The sequence below is a fragment of the Battus philenor genome, unplaced genomic scaffold (assembly GCF_028537555.1).
Source record: "Battus philenor isolate CCGP_79_NKW_IND1 unplaced genomic scaffold, ilBatPhil1.0.hap1 SCAF_4, whole genome shotgun sequence".
Classification (NCBI taxonomy): domain Eukaryota; kingdom Metazoa; phylum Arthropoda; class Insecta; order Lepidoptera; family Papilionidae; genus Battus; species Battus philenor.
In genome coordinates, this window is record NW_027181704.1 from 9,344,822 (window position 1) to 9,371,367 (window position 26,546).

At 31.6% G+C, this 26,546-nt stretch overlaps 1 protein-coding gene across 3 annotated transcripts; it reads right to left on the bottom strand.

The window, feature by feature from the left end:
• Nucleotides 1–5,900: 5,900 nt before the first annotated feature.
• LOC137928610 (uncharacterized) lies at nucleotides 5,901–25,176 on the bottom strand. Of its 3 annotated transcripts, XM_068771505.1 has the most exons (9): nucleotides 24,988–25,176; nucleotides 17,636–17,822; nucleotides 16,346–16,477; nucleotides 11,445–11,624; nucleotides 10,748–11,007; nucleotides 8,003–9,929; nucleotides 7,723–7,929; nucleotides 7,525–7,649; nucleotides 5,901–7,104 (listed from the first exon to the last, which is right to left on the bottom strand). In XM_068771505.1, the coding sequence occupies exons 2-9, from the start codon at nucleotides 17,739–17,741 to the stop codon at nucleotides 6,307–6,309; spliced, it is 3,735 nt and encodes a 1,244-aa protein (XP_068627606.1). In that variant the 5' UTR covers nucleotides 17,742–17,822; nucleotides 24,988–25,176; the 3' UTR covers nucleotides 5,901–6,306. The 3 variants fall into 3 exon arrangements, with proteins under 3 accessions (XP_068627606.1, XP_068627607.1, XP_068627609.1); XM_068771506.1 differs by lacking the exon at nucleotides 11,445–11,624; XM_068771508.1 differs by lacking the exons at nucleotides 17,636–17,822; nucleotides 24,988–25,176 and adding an exon at nucleotides 16,552–16,786.
• Nucleotides 25,177–26,546: the final 1,370 nt, after the last annotated feature.

The window sequence follows — 26,546 nt, forward strand, 5'->3', positions numbered from 1 at the left end:
ATGTAAATAAAAATAGTTTAATATTATTTCCAAATAGTGAAATAAAAATATGACTTTTTGTACTTTTTTTGCCAGTGGAAAGGGACGTTAACACAAGCCTCTTTGGAGATTGAAGGAGATACTTGTATTTATTTTCGTTATTCAGTGCTCTTGGAAATCCGCCTAGCATATCCTATGTAAAGACTTAACATTATGATTACGTCATTTTAACATGACATTTGCAGTCCAGTATTCACTTTTGTATATTAGGAAACTATGTCTATATTAACTGAATTGTAAAAAATATTTGGAAATATGTTTGTTTTAACAATCGTTGGTTAAAATAAAAAAGATTTTCGTAAACAGTAATGTAAAACTTATACTCAATCGTAATAGTCAATGTAAATTTAGATACTGTAGCACAAATTTATCGTTAGCAGATAACGCAATCAGAAATAAATACACTATGGAGACAGCTTGATATGACATCTCACAAAATGTCACTATCACTGAGTTTGTGTTTGAATTTCGATAGTGATAGCGATAACAGATAATGGTTGGGATTTGTAATTATTTTTAGTGTAACTCGTTGTACGCTCCAACATGCACTACAAGTCATGATAATGTAATCAACAATACATGCTTTGCAACTACACTTGTAAATATTTTTATTAAAAATCAATCATACTGTTTTGTTTTTCCATGTAAAATGTTATAAAACAAAACAAAATGTTTTTACTCATATCCCTTTTTAAACATTGCATCATTTGTAGTTGACTAATTCCTTATCTATTCTTAAATAGCATTTTGAATACATGTCATTATAAGTGATAGCTACACGCACAGCTACGCAATCGTCGTATGGAAAACAATTACAAAGCTGTAAACATTTTTAACAAAATTTAACTGGTATTTCCATTTGTTGTACACAAAGCCTTAAAAATAATCCATAATTAATATTAGTTATTTTTTACACATGTTTAAAATGTACGTTTAATTGTATTCACTGAAACATGTCATCAACTGTTATCTTTAATTGACGCCACGATTTATTGTTTAATAGTGATAGATTATACAGACTGTGATTCTTAATTATCAAGAGCGCTCTACTATCTTTACCATAAATAAAAATTGATAATCCACCATAATCGGAACCAATAAATCCACTTCATTTTAATAAATGTACTCTCATTTCTTTCTTAAAAATATTACGTTTGAAAATTAGGTTCAATAATAATTTACGTACGCTAAACTATTGTCGACTGAATACAAAGACCTTGACCTGTAGCATGCTCTATTCAAATTAGTAGTAGTTAGAAAAATTGTCGTTTATTGTTTTACATTTAATGCTAAACTAACTATTATATAATGCCCAGCTATTATCAAGCGGCCGATTTATAGAGTTAATTCAACTCTGTTTGGAACCTCTTAATTGTAATATTCGAAATTTTTGTCATAAATAAATTTTTCCACTTAAAATCCCCTTGTGCTATAATAGGAAGACGTTCATATAGGCAAATAATGCATTACATATATCTTATTCAAATATTATATTTCTAAGTACCGCGTTTTCACTACAATGAAAAATTCTTGCCTTTAATTTTGTTTAAGTTTTTCAAATAATTTCCCTACTTACAACATCTTTCAAACTATGACACTAAAATTTGCGCAATAAAGCATTGGGAAAGAAGTATCATGGTGATAGCGTAGGTCGTCCATCCACAAGAGCGAAAGATGAACTGGTTAAGGTTGTCGGAAGACGCTTAAAAATATTTTATAAGCATAAATATATAATATAAATAAAACATTTTGATCATTACGTTTTTTCTGTTAAACAAGAGACATAAAGACACGAAAAGTTGAATTTTTAGACTGAATTATCGCGTCGACTGCTGTTGAATATGACAATGACAACTTTTAACTTAATAATCTTGACCGTTAAAGACCTGATAAGCGAGGTATTTAGTGAAACTACACATGGGCTTTACTTATCGAGGACACACATTCATTTCGCTTATAGAGGGTGGCAGCGACAGTCGGAGGGGCGCAGGAGGGTGGAGGTATGTACGTCAATCAGGCGACGCGATGTCACACTCCGTTCCATTACTCAACGAAGCTTTCGCTCAACTCGTAAGTCCAATGGCAAGTTGGTAAATCAAAAGTTCATTAACACACAATTAAAAAAACAGTTACACTTAAAAGTTAGTCGATATTACTTTATTAGTAAGTTACCGTAAATGTTACTATTAGTTTAATTATTGCAACTCAATACAAATTATTTTTTTATTCAAACAGGCATTTACTCGCTCTTTTGTATGGTCAATTATTTTAAATTATAAGTAGTAAATCCGACCACAATAGTTCAAACTCAACAGTTGCTATTATTAAATGAATTTTAACAACGCAAACTTCAAATGCACAATATTATAATATCAACCTATTAAATAGGTCAATAAATCAAGTTCTAGACGTTTCAATCTACTATAAACTCTTGATTTTTTTCTAAACAACAGTAGTAGATGCAAAGAAACGTTAAAGTGATATTTGGAATGTATTCATTTCAATTAGGCACACTAATGGTAAAACAAAATGAATATTTTCATCAGTTTCATATAACTCAAAATCAAATCTAAACATACACATCCCTGGTAATAATTATGCTGGTCTTCAAGTAAACGTTAATTAATTAATAATCAAAATTATAATGAAAATACCCTCGAATTACAAGGACATTAAACTAAATATAAACATCCAACGGAAGATAATAGACATTTTATACTTACGTTACAGTGATAGTATAAACAAATAAGAATTTATTTTTTAATTTACGATTATATTAGCAAAAGTGCGTTCCTAATTTTTTCTTCAAATAATAGTTTTACCATTGTCGCAAATATAGAAATAAGGAAACCAATAAATTGTAATTGTATTTCACTCATTTCTTGTCAATTAATGTATCGTTCATTCTGTTCAAAAATCAATGGTTTCATGAATAATAAATTATGTAATGATAATATAAGGATTCATTTTATTATTTGATCACAATATATTCAAGTTAATTATTATTTAATATCTGATCCTCAAGACTGTACTACTGGAAGTTATTGACCAGTCGCATTCCAATAAGAAAAACAAAAATTCAGAGTTATTAAACCTTTTTTATTGACGGATAAGCTAATTCTTAGAAGCTTTTAAAAGCTGTTAAAATAAAATAAAAATAAACAACGTAATTTCTAATCGACGGATGGGAGTTATTTCTAACGCATGTTGTTACCTTGAAGGTAATAGGAGAATGTAGCAAATGAATTAATAGTGCTTGTTTACGTCATACTTTGTCGTCTGCTTCACAATGTACGTAAGAGGGTGGTCGCACGAAAACCCAATAAAAACTTACAACTACCTATTGTTAATTGTAATTTCTAAAATTATTATAATAGAACGATTAATTTTTAATAACAAATCATTATGAAAATGATTGACTAGTCACCGTTAATTAATTAGACAATTTTAATATTTAAAAAAGAAAAAATCACAAACGTCACACATTGGAGAGCAAAAGTTTTTATGTAGAATAGCAAAACCAGAGACTCCAGCACTGAACATCGGCCTCGCCCGTAGGTTTCCAATAAGACCGTTTGGAAGAGGGTAGCATCCCTCATTGGTCCCCACTTCAGAGACTTTGACCCCAGCGGCCATCTGTTCTGTTTTAAAAACCATATAACTTAAAAAATGTCACCTAGTCATCCGCAGAGCAATGAATGTTGACGTTTGACATGATAGTATCGTGATGTAGTATAAAACGTTTTGTTGTCTAATATTATAACAAAGTAATGAAAACCCATCCTTTGTATATAGTTTACTGCAGAGCTGCGTAGGCGCAAAAAATAGTTCAGTGCCCACTTATCCAAAGGCCACGCTTCCGTTAAAATACTCTGCTCAATTTATCACATGAAAACATCCGCTTCGATGATTGGAAAAAAAATGTACTCTTGATAAACAGATCGCAGTATTGTAATTATTTTTAAACACACTAACTTGATAACACACCAAAGAATTCGGGTTGAGTAAATACGGAAAACAATGAACACATATTGAGCTAATATTTGCATTACTATACAATAAATAAAACCAAAGGCAATAAATTTCTTATCAATTTTTTTCATAACCTTTTTGAATATAATTATATTAACGTATTAAAATATTTACACTTGTTCAAAATGTTGAAATGTGTTGAAGGTGTTATACCTTACTATAGCACGATTAACCGCAAGTATAACTAGTTAATAAGAAAATTTATTTATATAAAGTTTACTTCTTATGTCTCGATCAAATTTAAATATATATATATATATTTTAACTGTAATTAATAATAAGATTTAATTTTGAATCATTGTTTACTTTTTTCATGATGTCAAAAGTTTTATCATACGTTTGTAATTAAAATTAAATTTTCATGTTGTTTATTTTCACCATACTTATCTCGCTCAGAATGCATTAAAATATATAAGGTATACTAATTCTTAATTTTTTGATAACGGTTTAAATTCCTTTGAAACTGCCTACAGAAACAAACGTTGTTATAACATCTGTATTCAAATTCATCGCTATAGCTATTTAATAACAATAAAACCATGTTACCCCTGGTAAAAAACTTAAACATATAGCTATACGTCATGTACAGTTTACTAGGCGGCTGGATTAGTACAAAATACAAAACTGTACTTGTATTCTGTTGTTGAAATCCTGTTATACAATCCGTGTAAGTAAATAAATAATATTCTATTAAGTCTATGTGTGTCTATGTGGGGAGTATGAAGAAAATCTTCGATTTTGAAATTCAGCCCTTGATTTCTTTGAAAAATTGGCGATGTTGAGTTTCTTTGGCGATACTGAAACGACAATCGGTTTAGCGAGGTTTTGAAGTTTTTATATATTAACTAGATAGAGTATAGGAGCAGACCACGAAGAAATCCCATTGAAAAAGGGGAGAGAAACATAGGGACGTTATCTCTACGAAATTCACTACCGCCATCAAGCACTTGGGATGGCATGGATTCGGCATCTACATCAGCTGCAAATACATAGTCGCCTTCGATTTGCCGACTTCTAAGTCTTGGCAAGGTCTTCAATGCTTCGCATTCTTAAAATGAACTTTGATTAAAAAAAAAACTATATCAAATGATCAGATTAATACCACTCAAAAATCAGTAGCAGACTCGATTTTTATAAGTTGTTGATTCGTACGTACTGGAGACAAAATAGGCGAGTTTAATTTCGAGGAGGTCAATCGTCGAAACCAACTCGGCTGGGCAGTATTCGATAAACTACGAAACGTACAGAGCAGATGGCTCTGATATCCCTGAGTACCTAATGACGAAAATTCAATTAATCAATACTTTTTTTAATTTATTTCTAGGACAAATTTTAATCTAACACAGGGATTTCTATTTCAAATAATTTTCAGTACTTTTTATTAGGGTCCTCATCTGTCATCCAATTATTTTTTTTCCATTATAATCTATGTTTTCAAAAACGTAGCCTCAGTGGTAAACTTACAATCACTTAACGCCTGACAGAGTAGTGCTTTCGGAATTTCTTTACGAGATCGGGATTAGCGAAGAGTGAAATGGTGTGACGTTGGATTGGCATGCGTAGTGGTCTCATAAAATGAACAGACGACCTTGTTAAGGTTGTCATAAGACGTTTGAAATCTATGTGGAGGGTATGTCCAGCAGAGGATGTTTTACAGCTGAAATAATGATACGTAATTGATAAATCAAGTCCACAAAATGTTTTGAAGGTCTAATGTATTAAAGTACTCCGATACGTTATAATTAAATTACTAAATTCAAAATTTTAAGAAACTGCATTCACGAATTACTTTAGTTTTCATTGTCGTGGGTTACTTAATAAAACAACAGTCATGAAAAAATATTCTATTTTTTTATACATTAGTATCGGTTAACATCATCATATGTACGTATTGATATCGGAATAGTTTTAATAATAAAAAAAATATTTTTTAAAAATAAATAACGTGATTTTTTTTTTGCTCTTGGTGTTAACATGTTAAATAGTTCACATGTAAGCATCAAGTTCTTTACGTACAATAAAATGAAAAAAATCAAGGCAATAGCTTAAATTGTGATAGTAGTAAATTAATATAAAGTGATGTGCAATTATTTTTTGCTACCATTATTTATAAAATTAAATTACAAAAATGTTATTTCACAATTATTTGATGATTTATTTATTGAATTTTTGCAGCAATATCCAAAAGTCTTGTGAAAATAGGTGCTCCGAAATCTTTGGAAACTGTAGTAAAGATTACTTAGCACCGACATCTCGAGAAGTCAAAGTAACATTAGTACGCGTAACATTAGTTGTAGAGTTGGCCGCTTTGGCAACTGTCCCAACTTTTCTGACGGTTTTTGTAGTTGTCGTACGTGATATCCCTCCATTAGGTAAATGTTGTACATCGGTATCGGTGTGTATTTCTTTAGAGTCAGCTAGCTTTTTTTCAAAAGCAGAAGCATTACTTACACTTTTATCGGTTACTTGCTGATATCCATCTCTTTCAATTGTCTCTTGACTATTTTTGAAAGTTCTTGAGCCACCTTTGACACCACTTTCATGAATGTGCACAATACCATCATCCACTGGAACTACCTCATCATGTTCGTATCTTTCAAGGGATCCGTTTACATTAGAGTTATCGATTGTATAGGAACCACGACGAACAGGTTTCTCAGGTACCCAAACAATTTCCCGAGTTAATGTTTCTTGCACCGGCTCAGGAGATGCCGTTGTGCTTCTAACTTCATTAGGCGTTTTTACACGTGTTATGTGAGTATAATGAGTATTATAATCATCAACGTTCAATTCGTTCGAAGAGTCGATATCTTTTACATTTCTTCTAAAATCTTCGTTTATGTTATTTTCTAAATTAACACCATCGTCTTTTTTAGGTTTTGATACAACTTCCTTATGTATTACAGTTTCGTCTATATTTTTTTTCTTCGTGGAGTCTTTTTCTGTTGACTGTACCGGAATTGGCTTGAGTTGACCTAATAGTGGCGAGTGTTTAATTCCAAATGTAATCTGTGGGGGTTTACTCAATTGCACCTAGAACCAAGTTTAAGATAAATCAAATAAATATCAATCAAAAAATTTAAAAATTATTTAATGGCATGATCGACTGTTCATCAATTTTTCTTAATCATCATGTAAAATTATATTTCAACTCTGATGCCAAAAAGTTTCTAAAATAATCCCAATATTTTTAAAATAATAGTAAAGGCGCCATGCATGTTAGGTTTTTACAAAATAAAAGTAAAGTTCAATCTGCTGCCGACAATATTTTTAGGGAATTTTTGTGTAATAGTTATAGGCATCCGTTTATTTTTCAATAAAACATAGTATAACCTACATTTTATTAAAAAAAAACAAAAGGAAAACGAATAACTTAGAATAACGACAACTCTTTGCTATTGTGATAAATTTTTAATTTGGATTTTTAACGCTTTGCTTATTTTTCACATTTACCTTTTCGGGGGAGTAGGTGCCAGGCGCGGGTACTCGTACACGATCGTCTACAGGAACTTTATGACGTCCAGAAAATGTATAAACTGGAGTATCCAAAACAGATGGTATACGATATTTGTTTGGAGCTAGAAAAAAAAAACAAGTTTTTAATTCAAGTTCATGCAGTAAAATTAGTATATAAATAAAAAAATTACAAACCAGGAGAATCAGCAAATTTATCTGTTTGTATCTTTATTCCAAAGGTGTACTGTGGTGAATAAGTTAAAACAAATTTATAGCTCTTCTCTGGATTATACGCTCCTGGGGCAGGGACTTTCAAACGTTCGTCTATAGGCTCCTTGTGTCGACCAGAAATTGTATATAATGGAGTTTTAACAGGTGTAGGAATATTGTATGAGTTAGGCGCTATAATAAGTAAAAATAAATTTAGCATATAACTTGAAAATAGACATAGCTATTGCAATGATACGATACATACCAGGTGTGTCAAGAATCTTTGAAGTATCTGTCTTTATCCTAAAAGAATATTGTGGCGCATTTGACATCAATACTTTATCAGCCTTATCAGGATTATATGAGTTTGGTGCTGGGGTATTTTCTGGTTTGTGCGGATTTGTCTTAATTCTAAATGAATAACGTGGTGCATTATCCAAAAGAATCTTATCTGCTTTATCGGGGTTATAAACATTAGGTGCTGGAGTGTCATTTATTTTCTTATTTTCAATTTTTGGACGAAAAGTAAAAGCTGGAGAGTTTTCATGAAGTACTTTATCAGCTTTTTCTGGGGAGTATGCATTTGGAGCTGGATTTTCAGAAGGTTTTTCTGTTGGTCCTTTAAGCCCAAAGGAATACTTTGGGACACTTTTCAATAAATTGGGATCGTATAAATTTGGTGCTGGTGTATCCAGTGATTTAGGAAGCGGATATTTATTTCTGAAAGTGTATGCAGGTGAATGATCTAAAGTTATATTTAATGCCTTTTCTGGCGAATATGTATTAGGACCAGGTGTATCAATAATTTTATTTGGCTTTCCTTTACCCAACATCGAGTATTTGGGAGAATTTGAAGGTAAATTTGAATAATAACTATTAGGACCTGGTGTGTCTGAAGGTTTTTCAAGAGAACCTTTACCACACATAGTATAGCTTGGTGAATTGCTAGGTAAATGCGGATTATAGTTATTAGGTCCAGGAGTGTCCGAAGGCTTTCCTTCAGGACAACGACCAGAAAACGTGAATTTTGGACTATCATTAGAAACAAGTGGGTTGTATGCATTAGGTGCAGGTACATCTGATGGTTTTGATGCTAAACTTTTTCCGGATATAGTAAATTTTGGAGTTCCATCCAATAAACGTGGGTCATAAGCATTTGGTCCTGGAGTATCTATCGGTTTCACGTCATATCCTTTTCCATAGAGACTAAACTTAGGCGTTCCATTCAACAGCTGAGGATCATACATATTAGGTGCAGGTGTATCATTTGGTTTGACTAAGCAAGTTTTAGGTCTAAAAGTATATGCCGGTGCAGATTCAAAAAGAAGTCTGTCAACCTTTTCCAAGGAATAAGAATTAGGTGCAGGTACATAATCAAATTTTAGTTCCTGGCCTTTTCCTCCCATTGTAAATTTTGGGGAATTGTCTAACATGTGTATAGACTTTTCTGGGCTGTACGCATTAGGTGCAGGAGTATTTTCTGCCTTTTTTGAATGGTCCTTTATTCTAAACGAATACGATGGTGATGACTCATGCAAAATTTTGTCAGCTTTGTCTGGACAATAAACATTAGGACCCGGAGTATTATCTATTTTGGTCGACGGCCCTTTACCACTCAGCGTGAATTTTGGTGCAGTATCTAACATTTGCAATGATTTTTCTGGTGCATACGCATTTGGCGCTGGGGAATCACTTTTCAGAATATTCTGATCTTTAATTCTAAAACTATAGGCAGGAGATGATTCATGTAGCACTTTATCCGCTTTTTCCAAATTATAACTATTGGGTGCAGGTGTTTGCTCAATCTTTTCTATAATTTCTTTCGAACGTATTGTATACGCTGGGGAACTCTCGTGTAATATTTTGTCAGCCTTTTGAGGATTATATGAATTGGGCGCCGGTGTAGATTCATATTTTTCAGCAGCTCCTTTGCCAGCTAACGTATACTTTGGACCACTTTTAAGAACCTGTAAAGCCTTTTCAGGTGAATAGACATTTGGTGCAGGAGAGTCATGAACTTTTTTAATTTCTTGCTTTATCCTAAAAGAGAACGCTGGTGACTTTTCTCTGAGGATTCTATCAGCTTTTTCAGGGTTATACGCATTTGGAGCAGGAAGGTTTTCTATTCTCTCAACTTTCAATTTACCAGAGAGACTATACTTTGGAGATTTTTCACGAAGAATTACATCAGCCTGAAATACCAATAGAGTAATTTTATTATAAACTAAGTTTACTATGTTAATATAGCATCACTATACTCCGGTTTATTTATATTATTTAATTTTTTATTTATTACAATACTATACCTTTACAAATAACGTATCTTCTTGCAATACCAATCTATGCTTTAATGGGCTTCAATTATTCATTTCATGTTTATAGTTTTGATAATAAGCTCATTAATATTCTATTAACAGAAAAATATTAGTAAAGCAATATGTATCGTTAAAATATTAGAAAAATTGTAATAAGCGATGGTAAAGTGTAAGTTTTCGTTATTGTGTTAGTTACAGACATTTCTAAATTGTAGCGATTTCTTCTGGAGCCGGATGATATACAGCTTGTCCGGCATACTGCGAATGACGTATACCGAACGTATGTGAAGGCGCCCAAGGAAGGTTCGCGCACACCTGTTATACACCCATGCGTAATGTTATGAAAATGATATTAAAAATCCGTAAGGTAAGCTTTTTTTAAAAAAAAAGGGAACAGATATTGAGGAAAAATTAACTGTCGCAATTCTTGCTATTGATGATTTTAATTCTTAAACTCCTTGTATTTTTACTAACTTGCTCTAATTTACGCAATAATTCATTATTTTATATTAAGACAGAATTTGAGGAATCTGTAAGCATACTTGTTAATTTTCCTTAAATTGTTCCCATTTCTTCTAATGATTATATTTAAAAAAAACAGTTTCATATCTGAAAACGACACACATGCAATCGATTTATGTTAAACACATTAGGTAAGAAATGTGAATACGTTTTTGATTACAATAATAACATACCTTTTCAGGACAGTAAACACCCGGACCGGGTATAGCAGCGGTAGGTTGTTTCATTTCTCTTCTAGGTGCCATGGTATACGCAGGTGGTCTCTTATTCAGTACTGTGGCTGCTTTATCAGTAGTATACGTCCCTGGTCCCGGAATAGGTGACTTGCTCTCGATAGGTTTTCCGCGTCCTATAATACTGAAAGCTGGTGCCGCACGCTTACTGCCTTCTTTAGCTTCTCCAAGTACCGGGGGCATGGAGTATATATTCGGTGCTGAAAAGTAAACATGTATGTTTGTGAGTCTATGCTTATTTTAGTCAGAAGCAAATGAATCGCTTACCGATGTATTTTTAATAAACAAAGCAAGTGAAACAGCCCGAAATGATTCTACGAAGAACCAAAGTGTGCAATAGAATAATGTCTCTCTATGATAAATTAAAACAAAATCGAAAATGAATATGTAACAGTTGTCTATAATCGCAAAGAACATAGCGAACATTTCAGACATACGCAAAACATGTTTTTACAAAATATATGAAAACCAAATAAAACAGTGATATAGCGTCTATGAGGATAAAATAGATGAAATTACTTTTAAATTAATTAATACGTCCGTAAGGCCGTGCAAAAGAAAGATTTATTTAATTACTGCGACAAAGTACATACAAAGCTAGCGCTACATGAAGATCGAATAGCTCTTTGTTCTGCACCTGGCGTTTGACTACCCGGCTGGGGAGGACTGACGCGGAGGCCAATAGAAAAGGCTGGTGCGTGGTCTAATACTGCTCGTGCGGCCTTGCTGGACTCATAATCGCAAGGCGCAGGAGTAAGAGCCACGCGCGGGGGCGGCCAACGTCCGTGTAACGACACGGCCGGGCCCGAAGCTCGTCCTGCATTCCCACTTTTATTATATCGTTTATTCATTGCACACCAATCTACTTTGTCAAAAGCAACTTTACCCTTTATGATAAAAATTAACTGAACATTAAAACCTTTTTGATTATATTTTATTAAAAACTAACACCTTATTCTCCTAATCAATCCAAAATTTCGTCTGACGGTTCTTAATGGGAAGCCTTACCAAAAATATTATAGCTTGTAGAAATAAATATAGCTTACTATTTTTTAAATTTAAAACGCTAACACCTTTTTTCCAAATCAATCTAAAATTCAATTAACTGTAGAATAAATGTGAATAAAAATGATATAACTTTAAAAATATCTTAAAAGCTTTCTAAGGGTTGAATCCAAAACTATAGCTTAGACAATAAAGCAAATTATACTACCTGTAAATGAAGTCGGTACTTCGATGAACCGATTCACAAATCCGATGAACAGATCCAAGAAAAAGCACAAACGCGATGCAACAACGGGTAAGTAATGACGATGCAATTGAATGGATGTGGATGTGCGACTGAGCCTCTCAGGGTCTCTACGGGCTCCTACGCGACGAGCTGACTCATCGCCGATCACCTTCGTGCATACGGACTTATTTGGCGACTACGAATAAACGCAACCCGACAAACGCCAATCGCAACCGTCCAATGCCAATGCTTTAATTTCTACTTATAAGTGAATATATACACTTAAATCAGGGTTAATTATCTCATTCATGAAGAGTTAAGCACCACCCTATTATGAAAGAAATAAAATCTTACAAAAGGAATATTTCACTTATTTAACTTTTGTTGTTTCCGAAATTTTACCATATATGTACATATACTTTACATATAGTTTGTATTACACTACACTAATACATTTCCAGTAATAGAATCTTTTAAGATTCTAATAATAGGACTGTTCTCACAAAAGGCATAAAGTATAACTTCATTAACTTAATTTTCTTACGAAGATTCATAAGACTAGCTGGAGCACCAAAGACGTTACATTATTGAAACTACATTATTAAAACATTTATTTCATAATTAGTCATTTCTCTCGATCTGGTGTTTTAAATTTTTTTCATTTTTTAATAAATTTAATATAATCAAAATCAATCAAAAAATCAAATAATGGTGCTAATATTGATAAATGAAGTCTTGTGAATATAGATAAAATATGAGTCGAACAGAGTAGAAACATCAATTTTCTTTTTCCCACACAAAACACAGTATTAATAAGAATACCTCTTTCTAACTAATAAACATTAGAAATCAATGAAAACAAAGAAAAGGCATGTCAGGCTGTAATCAAACAAAATTCAGTGTACCAAATTATTCATAACGTCTTGCGGTATGGGAAAGCTAACTTTGAAGTAATATTTTATTTTTAAAGCATTAAATAAAAAAAGTGACCATATGCACGTTTAGTTTTTTTTTTTCTCTATGACAGTACAATACCAATACAAGCCAAAATCTTTAGTAAGTGTGAAATCTTTCGGTACAGCTAGAAAAAGTATTTTTTAACATTTTTATAATTTAAGGCTAAGTTGACTGCTTTTAGTTACACACAGTGCACTTTCGAAAGGTGTCATTGTCACATTTGTCACGTATTACTTTATGATTTAAAAAAAAGTAACGTCAAAAGTAATTTCTAATACGAATTAGTTACCTCATGTAAAGACAACCTTGAACAAATAGAATTATTCAAGAGTATGTAACATTTTTTTATCTTTCTTTCAAATATGGTACAAACATTTTTAAAAATTCTCTTACTAATAGAAATATGTATAACACACACAAACTCATTACATAAACAATGTAGATGAATGATTTAAATTGTCGGGAAAATGTTACACAAGCATTGCAAACAGCAATAAGTACCGGCGGGGACTTCAGTGATGCAAATTATATTACTAGTCATTATATCATGAACCACATAAAAAACACAAACAGCGACAAAACAGGATGATGGATTAAACGATAATATTAGGTAAACATTATGCCAAAGGAAGTTTCTCTAAAATGAATACTAGAATATTTGAAAATGTAATATTAACATATTACTCAACTTCACGCATATTTGGTTTAGCTATTACACAGACTGATTGATTATAAGATTAAAAGCTTAAAAGAGATGAATATATAGCCTATTTATCAAAAATGCTTAAAGTGAAATTTGTCACATTAATATATTTTTTCTATCAGAATGCTACACTATTTGTCCTCGCAGATGAAACATCTGCAAGGACAAATAGTGAACAATAATTAATTTTAATATGCAGTAATCAAGTAAACGCTATTTCTTGCTATAATATCATTATGTTAATTATGATATCTGAAACCGTCGATTTTGGCTAAGGTATACCATACATTAACAGACTTCAAATGAACTGTACGTTCACCCTTTTAAAGTTTTTACACCTATCACCAATAATCCTGTAAGATATTTAATTACGTTGTTCAATTTAGGCTACCTTCTCAATACGTATCTATTTAATCTATGTGGAGTTGAACTTGTTAGATTATGTATATTTAACATTTAACGTAAGTAAATTTCTTTTTTGAATAGAGGGAAAAAATTTTTTTGTATATTCTTTGTCGTCTAAAGGTCAAAACCATTAAGAATCTACATATATTCGCTAAATAAATATGCGTTTTATGATAATATTGTGATCAGGCAAGAGTTTTAGATTGTCAAAGTAATAATTATAAAGGTTTATAAAATACCTATAAATTGGCAAATTAAAACTAAATCCATAACGGGATTAAGTTTAGTCTGAATACATAAGGTCTAATAAAAGTTGATTTCATATTAAATATTACAAAGCTTAAAACCGCCAAGCACAAGGCGGAGAGACGACCTCGTTAAGGTCGTCGGAAAATAGAATATTTGGAGGTGATCCATCGGTCTGTGAACGTCATAAGAATTAAACGATTATGGTGATAAGAATATTTTGAATTTTCACAACGATTTTGATAGTTGTAATAATTCTGTATCTAAGCTTTTTATAGTTATAACAAGATTCGAAAAATAGACTCGAATATAGAGTAAGGAACATTAACACACGTGTCCTTGCTGATCTATAAAATAAACAACACGCACGGGCAGTTAGTAGACAACAGTTCCGCAGGCAGCAGCCAGTGAATTGTCCATTCAATAAATTACAATTATCTAGTTCACGACAATTTCCAGACGGTATAGAATCAAACGATTCCTAAACGGTCGCAGATGTCGTTCTAGTTGCGCTTCGGTGAACAGATCCGTTTGTTAATATACATGTGTAACATATACACGTCTGCACATCATTTAAGGACTTTTTTTGATATGATGATAATAATTAATACAAATAAAATCTTTTTAATGACATGTTTGTAACATTAAACTTATCTTTGTAGTCTGCTAAACTGTATACATAGTTATCAAGAGAGCAATAGGCTATATTATCTCTGATCAATTTTCCAAAAACAACTATGTGACTATGCATTATATGATGAAACCTAGTAGGTAAAAATAGGCAATTTACTTAAGAATCTTTCAAATTTTTTTTTTATATTTCATTTCATCGATAAAAATTCATCTCGTTATGTTTTATAAAATTCGTATGTAAAGAACAGCAAATAAAACAAAATAAAATAAAGCAAAGAAGTTTCACCAAAAAAGAGAAACGGCAGCGGTCAAATGCAGTCATTATTTTTACCCAAATACATATAAACATACATATGTGTAACTTAAATGGGTTTGGCAAAAATCAACCAACGTTTTGGATATTTTAGTACTTAAACAAGAAATGCGCAAGGTCAACCTTATTTAATACTGCTTAAAACTTCATTGCCTGTTTTAGAATACCAAACGAATGTTGTTGTACTCACAAACGTTAAATGTTTTGAGTTAAGGCCGATAATACAAAGTCAATATATTTTAATGTAATTTTCTTATCATTTCGACAAATTCAACCTCTACTTGTACTTCAATGTTATTCATGTAAGATAACAAAAGTAAATATGGCGGGGTGTCCTGTTTATAAACAATATGCTATCTCTTATAGGATGAGGCTGTTTAATTCGGTAGAAATACTTTTTTAATTATAGTTGATGAAGGAATTCATTTAATCGCAACAAAGGCTGAACTGCTTGTATGTTTACAAACATCGACGTACGATAATAAAAACATTGATTTTATCCTCTTTGTGAAAACACTACATTACTATACTTTCTAACGTTATATTTTCTTAAAAAATATTAAAATTTTACAGCTCTGGATTAATCTGTCTAGGCTTTTATAAAGGATATTTTATAAATGTATTATGAATATAAAAAAACTAAACACTTCCGATTATTTATTGATAACAAATAAGGACTTTATCCGCATGCTCGCGGTTGCTTAACGGGACATGGACAAAGCTCAGGTCGTAAATAGCGATGAGGAAACCTGCAGACGAACGAAAGTAACCGATATAGCCAATGCCGGATTGGCAAGTGGAAGTAGCAGTGGGTCGGCCACATACGGCGCCGAAAAGGTTGCCACAAGGGCCTTAAGGTTCTGGAATGAAGAGCACGGACTGATAAATGCATTATATGACATCTACCCACGAGATGGACAATTGACAAAGTCATCGGAAAACGCTGGATGCAGGTTGCTTTCGACTAGTAAGACCAAGGTCTACACCCAGCAATAGTTGTCTTAAAGGTGATGACGATGCAAAAAAATATTAAATTTATAAGTTACTAACCTTTGGCGGTCATTCCTTCGGTGTTGTAAGAAGCTGGACCGGGGCCCGATTTTGTATTACTCACTGGATCTAACTTTTGGCCGAATGTGAAAGCTGGTGCCCTCGGCTTGCGGGACTCTGGTGGTGGTTTACCTATACAACGTTTTATTATTATGTTATTGAAGTATTGCTTTTATAAAAAAAAAAACACAACACCTAAATCCAACCTTAGTAAGATCCAGTTCGCCCACAGCCGCAGATGGCAACAAATTATTAATTTCTACACTACACAAAAAACACAGACACTTTTTGATACTTTTAATTAAGAGAGAGATTTTTGAATTATTCGCAAATAAAATGAACCCTTCAAAATTCTATCGTTTTACGTGTTCTTGAAGCGGCATTGAAACTTGTTGTACTGAATGTTTTGCGAACAACTTAACGAAGTGATGTCACACATTATACGAGAATGAACACGGGCAAGGCCGGCGCGTTTGCAGAGCACGAAGCGATAATCTCAACCTCCGGGTGATGTCAGAGTAAATTCGCGTATAAAAATACGGCACCGAAATTAATACGCCACAAACTAAACATTTTAGCATAAATTATATACAAATTATGACTTATATACAATGCTGGAACAGTGTTAGAGTTATCATTTGTACAATTCAAAGGTTAAAGGATTTATTATTTAGTACTCACAAAAGATATAATATTTTGGTAAATTTACAATAGATTGTTGGCTTTTTATATATTCTCTTTATTTAATCTTTAGATTTTAGTAATAATTAAATATATGTATCAAATCCACTACTTCAAAATATTTAGAAGATAATTTTTTTTTAGTTCTGTTCTTAACTTTCTATTCATTTCCGTACCTCTTATTAAAACTTTTTCATTTGGTAAGTTCCGTTTCCATGATTATATACATTTTATACCTATTCCTATAACTGTCTCGTGTCTCTAGCACAGCGTTTTTTAAACTGTGCGGAACCCGAGGTTTTCGTGTAGATCGCTCAGGGGTTCCTCGAATGATTCGTGTCTTTTTTATACCAATCAAAGAAAGACCATAAAAAAGTAACAAAAATTTAATGGCACAACTAAATCACACTTTCTTTTTTTTACTTTTCTTTTTATTTCAACCATACGACGCTTACGGCTGGACCAATATGCCTGCCTCATACATTTTTTCATAAAGGCCTGTTGTTAAAAGCCTGTATTCAGTGTTTTTTGACGACCTTAACAAGCTAGTCTATAAACCTTGTAGGTGGAGGGGATATTAGGTGAGAGAGGAAATTAGAAGTTTATTACCTATTAGTGATGGCAAAGAAACCACAGCAGGTCCAGGGCTGGCGGCCTCTGCCGCAATAGGTCCGCGACGTTTAGTGGGAGTCCAAGGGTTCTGACGTACACCCATCGATGAACAAGAGAAATAGTTTTTTGATAGCGTCGTAGATGTGGGCAGGTGTATGGTCGTGTGCCGAGGTGGGCCTATGCTCTGAAAAATGTAATTTAATAAACATCACTGATAATAAACTAAAAGCTCCTATTAGTGTAATAGGAAATGTGAAATTAAATTACCAATGTATCAAATATTATCAGATAATCGATACAAAATTCGATACTGCTATCCAGAACGGATCCTTAATAGTATTGCACTAATTGGTACGTTAGACCTCGGTAATCAATGCCGACTTTTACCTATGTATAATGTGCTTTTACCTTACTCTATTAGTTTAATAAAGACCACTAAATCATATCGCCCGACTTACCGTGCCATCAAAATTCATAGCTCACCGTTAAATTACTTTCTTTACATTTAAGACCATCATACTTAATAACCCTAAAGTATGACATTTTATACATGCATACTAAATTTTGGTATCTTAATAAATATGCTATTAGAAAATAAGTATTAAGAACTCAACTGAAAACATTGTAAATATTTACCGATTTATGACTCAGTGCTGATTTGATAACCTTTGCCGAGCGAACAGATGATACTTTTTGAACCGACATTTTAAAATAATTCAAAAGAAAACTATCCTTATTAATAAAATTCGCTCACAAAATTAGAAGAAACGAATAACAAAATATAATTCCTTGTTCACGCTACAAATCGTAATGGTTGATTTATGTCATCGTTATTTATGTTCGTTTAACGTGCTTAAAGTTTTATCGCATTTTATTTAATGCCAGTATTATAATGCTTTTAATGAAGTCCAGTGGCATTCGTTCTCTTTAAGGGCATTAACTCCTTACTATATCTAGTTGCATGCTTTATTGAACATAATGCATAATGTATATACATAAAAAAAAATGCTAAGACAAAACTCGCTTACGAGATACATTGATAAGGAATAGTTTTAAAGAAATGAATTTTAAATATTAAAATACTCTTCAGACTAAACTTTTAGAAGGCAAACGAAACTTGAATGATTTATTACAACGTCCAAAAACATAAGCATTTAAGATTATCCATCGCTTCTAGCATGTCGTCATTTATCAGATGATATAACTATTCATTTTATTAATGCCCTGCTCTAGTTGATCATCGACAAACAACAGGATTATTTTTTCTAAATCTATATCAATTCGACGTTGAAGAGTAACTGCTATTTATAATACAACGTGTACTTTCTCTATGTTAACCACCTGGGTTAGTAAGACATCCTCATTATCTGCATATGGAATAAGTATTTTTATAGAACTATTCAAATATTTATTTAGACTTTCGCTATGTTTTTATAATATAAGGTTTAAATCATCATTATAATTAAAAACTATTGTAAAAACTTGTACGACGTGTGTGCATTTATTAAAGAAATTCATTTTATTTTAGACTTAACTCTTAATAAGTTTAATGTTAAAGATAGAAAAAAAACAATATCATTTTCATATATGGAATCCAATTAATTTTCAATGTTTTAAATACTAATCTTTTAATTTAACACTACAAGAATTTATTAAATAAATAAATGGCCCACTAGATGAATAATGATGACTTTACGAACAATTTATTCAACACGATCATAAATTCACTGCTTCATAAACGGTAAACAGAAAATAATCCGACTAAATTGAATATGGAAGCGTCGAAAACAAATGAATCTCTGTAAGTGTTATTTCGCTTTTAGGCAGGTTATAGGTTAAATACGAAATATCCTTCGTCGAGATGGCGTCACTATACTATTTTTGACGGTGTCTGGCTTACTGTTACTCTTAACGAAATGAATAATTTCAATAAATTGTATGCGTTTTAAAACTTGTACATGATGAGTAATATTAAAAAACCAAAATTAAAAAAATATATATACTATAACTGCGCATATTATGCAAGAATGATAACAATCAGAACTAAATGTTATGAAAACAAAACATTCAATTAATACTTAATAAATAAGAAGACAAGCATTGGCAAGCTCGCAGTCACTTAACGAGTCATGGGGAGGGCTACATAAATTTTTTTCGCGATCGAATCGGAATTAGAGGCATGATAATAACCGAAATAGTCCAGTAGATTAGCAAGTTGAAATGACAGTTGGCAATATATAGAGGACACAACTACTGGCCGCTTGGGCCTTCAGGTTCATGAGTCAGGTGGAGAACACAGATCGGCAAGCACACCGCAGTCCGTCCCACTATAAAACATACAAGCAATTTTGTCAAGGTCGTTGAAAGACGTCCTATTGAAAATCTATAGCGATACCTACTTCCAGCAGTGGATGTTCTGAGGTTGAAATGATGATGACTGGTATTGGAAGAAATACTTTTAAAAGAACTATTTCTTTCGGTTTTTGATCTAGGTTATTTAAAGTTTAATTCCAAAAACTTAAAGGCCCTTTACCAAGGCGGCTGTAACAGCTCTTATTAAACTGTAACGGGTGAAATGATGATAATGAATTAAGAAGCTATTTATTGTTCTAATTGTGTAAACAATATTTGTACTTCAGTGTTTTTTCTTATAGAGACGCTTTTATAAAAATTTTCATATACGATAACAATAAACAAACAGTTATGCAAGTTGATGAAAGAACCAAAAGTCATATCAGATAACACTTTCGTGACTCCCGTTCAAGTAAACTCTTTTGTTTAGGTGTTTAAAGTTATGATCGTCATTTTAATTTCCACGGAATGTAACGGCGTCGTGAAACATCACGCGAACGGTGAATTTTAGTCATATTAACGTATTAAGTTTATTTTCTATAATCTCTAAATGTTATGCAATCATATAACATGATTACATAGTAATCAAAATATTAATAGCTAAGAGAAATCATTTAGTATCTTTGTATGTATATTACGTAAAGAAAATATTTCCTCTGATGGAAGCTGTGTTTAAATTTATAGTCTATTAACAAGTTGTTATTTAACGAAGTATTAGTTATTAGATTATAGAGGAATATTATCATCATCACCATCATCATGTCGATAAACGTCCACTGAAAGGCATAAGCCTCCCTCAAAGGTCGCATTCAAGAACTTCCTAACGATGTATATTTTAATTGCTCGAAACCTAACTGATTTGGCAACATTGATATATTTTATTACTTTTTATATGAACAGTAATATCTTCTGTTTTTTTTTAATCATTTATTGTACATAGTTTTATTAATGCTAAAAAATAAGAAACATTCCTAATAATGCAACCTTTTTTATGAATTACAATAAATTCAAAATAATAGAAAAGTATGTTTGGTTAATAACTTGATTTAATACATAAAATAATTATAAAAAATAACAGACCTATACAAATTAGCCATTATGGAAAGAGGCTTACCATCACTTTTATAACAACTGTCTTGTATTAAACTACTTTTACTTTGTTTTTCACTCTTTCTATTGGAAAAGCCGTGTCATTCAAAATTATGCAGAGTTATAATTCAAAACATAAACGTAGTAAAGAAATTGCTAAGCAAATAATTGGATTTATATTGATCTTTACTAACAATATATTAAATAAAGCTATTCATAAATCACATAGGCCTCCTTCATACATTTTCTATTAAATCGGTCTGAAGCGACCTGCACCCAGCGTGTTTCGTACGTCTACTTAAAATGTAAATACTATAATATATACTGAGAACTGTAGATAAGTAATAAAAGAAGCAGCACGCATGCACACACAGTTTACCGAGCCTTTATATTAAAATATATATCATCAAACTACTTTTTCAACCATATCTTACTTCATACGTGATGAAGCACAATATGACTTGTTATGTAAATACACATAAGTATATGCGCATTGTTAGAACTGTACCATTAGTCATATGTACGGATATATTTTATATCATTGTTACGACTGATTGCGAAGTAATATTTTGAAGGGCACTAAATATACGAAATACGTATAAGCATAACACTTGACCTTTTAATTTGATTACACAATTGTGAAACAAAAATTAGGATTTCTCCTTCTATCATTTTGTCTGAAAAAGTTAAAAGTTGACCATCTATTATTAATGATGTCGGATTTTTAAAGTCATCGTTGTTTATCCAAAATAATACTTATATTGTCATTTGCCAAAGTTACTCATATATTAAATACAAATCAAACATATAATTGTTGTTAACCTATTACATAAATTAATATTTTTTATTGTTACACATATGCATATTTCTTTATCAATTCCATAAAAAGTATTAGACATAGCCGTTTTGTAATAAGAAAGAAAGTTAATTCAGTACCAGGTCGTACAAGTCGCTGTCATCATGAAAAATGAATAAAATCGTATTTGGGCCACTCGTTTCAGCTTTCCCAATCCTTCGCGAAAACGAACATGTAGACGCGTCGTGTCACTATTCTTAAAAGGGTTCGTGTTCAATTCTATAAAAATAAAATTGGCAATGTAATGACAATACATCATAAATAATTTAAAAAATACCCTCCGATAGGCTTCACTATATTCGAGTAATTGACAAAAAATAACTACGCATTAATTTAATTTTTCACTTAATATAAGTGATTATTGTAACAATTTTAATGTTAAACACTTTAAAGTAATTAAGTCAAGTTATGTAAAGAGAAATCTATATCCAACGAAATTATAAATACAATTTACGTCCAATGTATGCACATAGTAAGACCTAGCCAATTAGGATTATTTGCAATACCTAGATAACCTTCCAATAGTTAATTATCCTCAAGAAACTGCGTAACTATCTGATGGCCAATTAGTAAACAGGCGTTTTTTTTGTAAATATTAATAACTATGACTTCATTTACGTTCTAAGCTATCTTTGTCTAATAACCCTAACATAAAAAATATTGTTTTAAATAATGTTACAACTGCAGGGGACAAGGCTCCTTTAAGATTAAAAAAAGTTAAAAATTGGTTTTATCTACCAGATCGAATCAGTAATGAGGGATTCATTAATGACGGATTTATTCAGAAGACAAAGTAAAATAACCGACATACTCCGGTGGATTTGCAAGATTAAGAGACAGTGGGTAAGCACAGCGCACAGAACTGAGGGCCCAAGAGGCTTTAAAGTTCTGTAGTGGACACCACGGATGAACAAATGCAGCGTAAGACGTCCACCCACAAGGACACATGACCTGATCAAGGTCTTTGGAAAACGCTGCGTGCAGGTCGAGGGTCGTGCGAGTCGGGGAGGTATATATCTAGCAATGGACATCCTACGGCTAAAATCATGATGATGTTGAAACTAAAAACTAGTACTCCTGTATTATTCTTCATAATAGAGAGTTAATTGTGTGTCTAGTCTGCCTATTTGGTTCTATTAAAGCATCCAATAAACGTCTTAAATCAGAGCAAAATAAAATTAATAGAGAGACGAGGATCTAACATTTGTAATTGATTCATTGACATTACGTAAACGAGACAACCAAATGGCAGTTCTCTTGGATTTATAGGAGTTTATAATACATTTGTAAATTCAACCTGAATTATTAATTATATAATTATTATATAATTATTAATTATACAATTATTAATTATACATAACTCATTGCACGGATATTGCTTGTACGCGGTACATACAGCACGCTGTAATTAATGCTATTTCAAAAAAGGAATTAAAGCAGTTCTTAAACCAACAGAAAGTATGAAAAAATAACAAAATATGCATAAGTTATCAATGTACTAAGGTGACTATATCACCTCCATAGGTCAACAGAATAAATAAATCTATAAACATTAGTGTTTTATCTGTGTTTATGAAAACATGTTGAGTGCTTTTACCTGCCACAGAAGGGGAACAGGACAAAATGTTGTTTAAATAATACATGACATTCAAACCCTTACTTTCTACAATTGGAGAGCCTCAGATTCATGTGAATTTCTATTAACTAGACATGAGCTATTAATTGAAATTATACTAAGCTATTACTGAAATGAAATTATACCAAATAATAATTTATTTCAATTAAATTATAATTGTGATAAAGTACCAATTATATTCAATACTAGTAATTTCATCCCCAACACAAAGGTAAGTACAAGTGCAGGTTTCCTTTTGTAGGAATTTACTTTACAATTTGTGATTAGTATTAAATGTATCTAATGCGGTAACGCATTGATACATTACATAACGTATTTTTGGTAGCCAGTAAAAGGTTGCATAAACTGTTATTTATTCGATCATATTAAATAAAATATTTTACTTAGTTAAATCTTTCCGTGTATTATTAAAAATATTACAGAATAATTACATATTTTTCTTAACCCTATTCCAATGAAACATCGAAACATTCAAAGCTGCTGCCAATAGCTCATGTATTATTAATTAAAATTTCCCCTCTCTTGATCCCGGTATTTTATTTGCAATAGCGTAATATTTATTAACATGGTTTTATATCAATTATCTTGATGATCAAAGATGTAAAATTTATATTATATTATAAGTTTAACTACGTCATTATTTAATTCTTATCGCATACCAGACAAAAGTGACCAATTAAAAATATATTTAAAAAGGCTTTACCGGGACGGATAAAGACAAATTGAGATGTGTAATAAATCTTTTCTTACGTCTTTGTGTCTGATTCTATATACAGGTTTTTTAATAGTTCCATTAAAAAAGTAAGCAAGTTTTGTTCAGAACCAAAATGATAGATTTATAGTTTTCATATTAATGTCTATTGCAAAGCTAATTGATTGTGTGATTTAATTTAAGACAAAAAAATAATCATGGTTTTATCGACTATTGAAGAAAAATTACTCCAAGAATGGCATTAACTTTTACCTTTGATCAGGATCAACAAGCTCAGATTAAATAATATAATTTCTTCCTAAAATGGGTTTTAAAGATCACAAACTTGATAACAAGTAATCAAATAGTAATAAAATCGTGCAATACAATCGACCAAACTTTTATTTCACCGTTTTACTAATAGTGTACATGTTTACAATTACTGGATAGCCTACGTTACGCTATCCTCTCGTTCTATAGTAAAATACTAAACCTTTAACCACAAAACACAATAAAAACTCCATCACATTCAAGCCATTTCTGCTTATTTTTAATCATAAATGTATATTTAACTGCAAGTTTACAAATTGTTTAATTTAATCTTTACCAAAATTAATCAGTATATGTATGAAAATAACGAGCTAAAACATATATTTACTATATATTGAATGTCATGTTCTCTTATAAATAAGCATTATGTTTAGCATGTACGAATTTGTACTTACCAATATCAACTGCTGCAATTAAATTAATTTCCAATTAACAGTATAGATCAGGTTAGTGCCGTCAAAAAGAAGAGATAAGGTATAAAACTAACAGGTTTACGTTATTTTCAATGTACTATATTTGTTAACAATTGCGTATATTTAATCAGCCGTGGCTGTCGTCGTGTGTCGCGGTCGTTTCTCGCGGTGCACTGCGGTCGAATGCTTGGCCATTTTGCTATTTGTTTATTTCGCTATTAGGAGCCGTGTGTCGCGTGGGCGCTTCCCGCCAAAACCAGTTGTCTTGGTTACGTGACGCGAATGACGTCATCGCCTCATAAAGTGCCTCTTCCTAAAACTTCATTAGTTTTATTCAAAAATTTAATTTACACTTAGAAACAGAATAATTATTTTCTAACACGAAAGTTAAATTAAGGAAAAGAAAATTTCATCTGAAACGAAACTCAAACATTGGCTTAACCATTTTTTATTTCATTTTAATAAATAAAGAAAATTATTATCACAAATAGGTAAAATTTGAATTGATAATGTAATTATTCACATTTAAATATCTAATTTTAAATTACTGCGCAATAAGTGTGAACGCGATTTGGGAGATTATTCAATTATCTCAAAAATCTATTCCTTGTCGGCACAATACGGGTAATCTATATATATAATGTATATACTATGTACTATTTAAACCACAAAGTGATGACATCAGTATTACAATCATCTTATAGGATGTGACACGACTCACCTCTACAAAGTGTACCATAATTCTAGTTATGCCCCACAGTTACAAGAAGTTAGTTTATTCACAAAATTTATCTATTTTCTTATTTAAATAAATGGTATGATATAATACAAATTATAATATTTGAAAGAAGTGAAAATAAAGTCTTGTTCCAACTAACAAATTACCGTCAAGGTAACAAAAGTACTTAGGATGTTCGTCACGTTAAACTATCAAATGTGATCCGTAACATGTATGTCGATAGAGTATAAAATTCAATATATCACAAAACCGTAATAAATCATAAGAGTACAGAAAGTGGTAATTGAGTGATCATTTGTGTAACCTCATGGCAAATTGCATACACAATTTATGTTATAACGCACTGAAAAAAATCTTTATAAAATATCCACAAACGAAAACAATAACATTAATTTCCCGGCTTTACTTGGGCATATTGTGGATTAATGCTCCTATTAGTAGAATGCTTCCTCTAAAAGAGAGGTTATTAATTGTAATCCAAACAATGTGAGCCCTATATTGATTTATTGATGTAATATCGCTTTTCTTTAGATTGGATTTTGGGACTGACAATGAGCTGAAATTCTTAGAGCATTTCTTCAGCATTAGTTAGCAGTAACAAAGCTAAAACATGTACAAAGTGTATGCTTCCTGGAAAACCAGAGATCTTAATGAGAATTATAATTTATAAACTGGAGAACGGCGCAACCTATAATTCAGGTAACTAATTGTTATATTATTTTGTAATTTCTTTTGGAACGAGATGGTTCTAAGAAAAATCACATTTTCTTTTCTTATTCAAGCCACTAAATATAAATTGAAC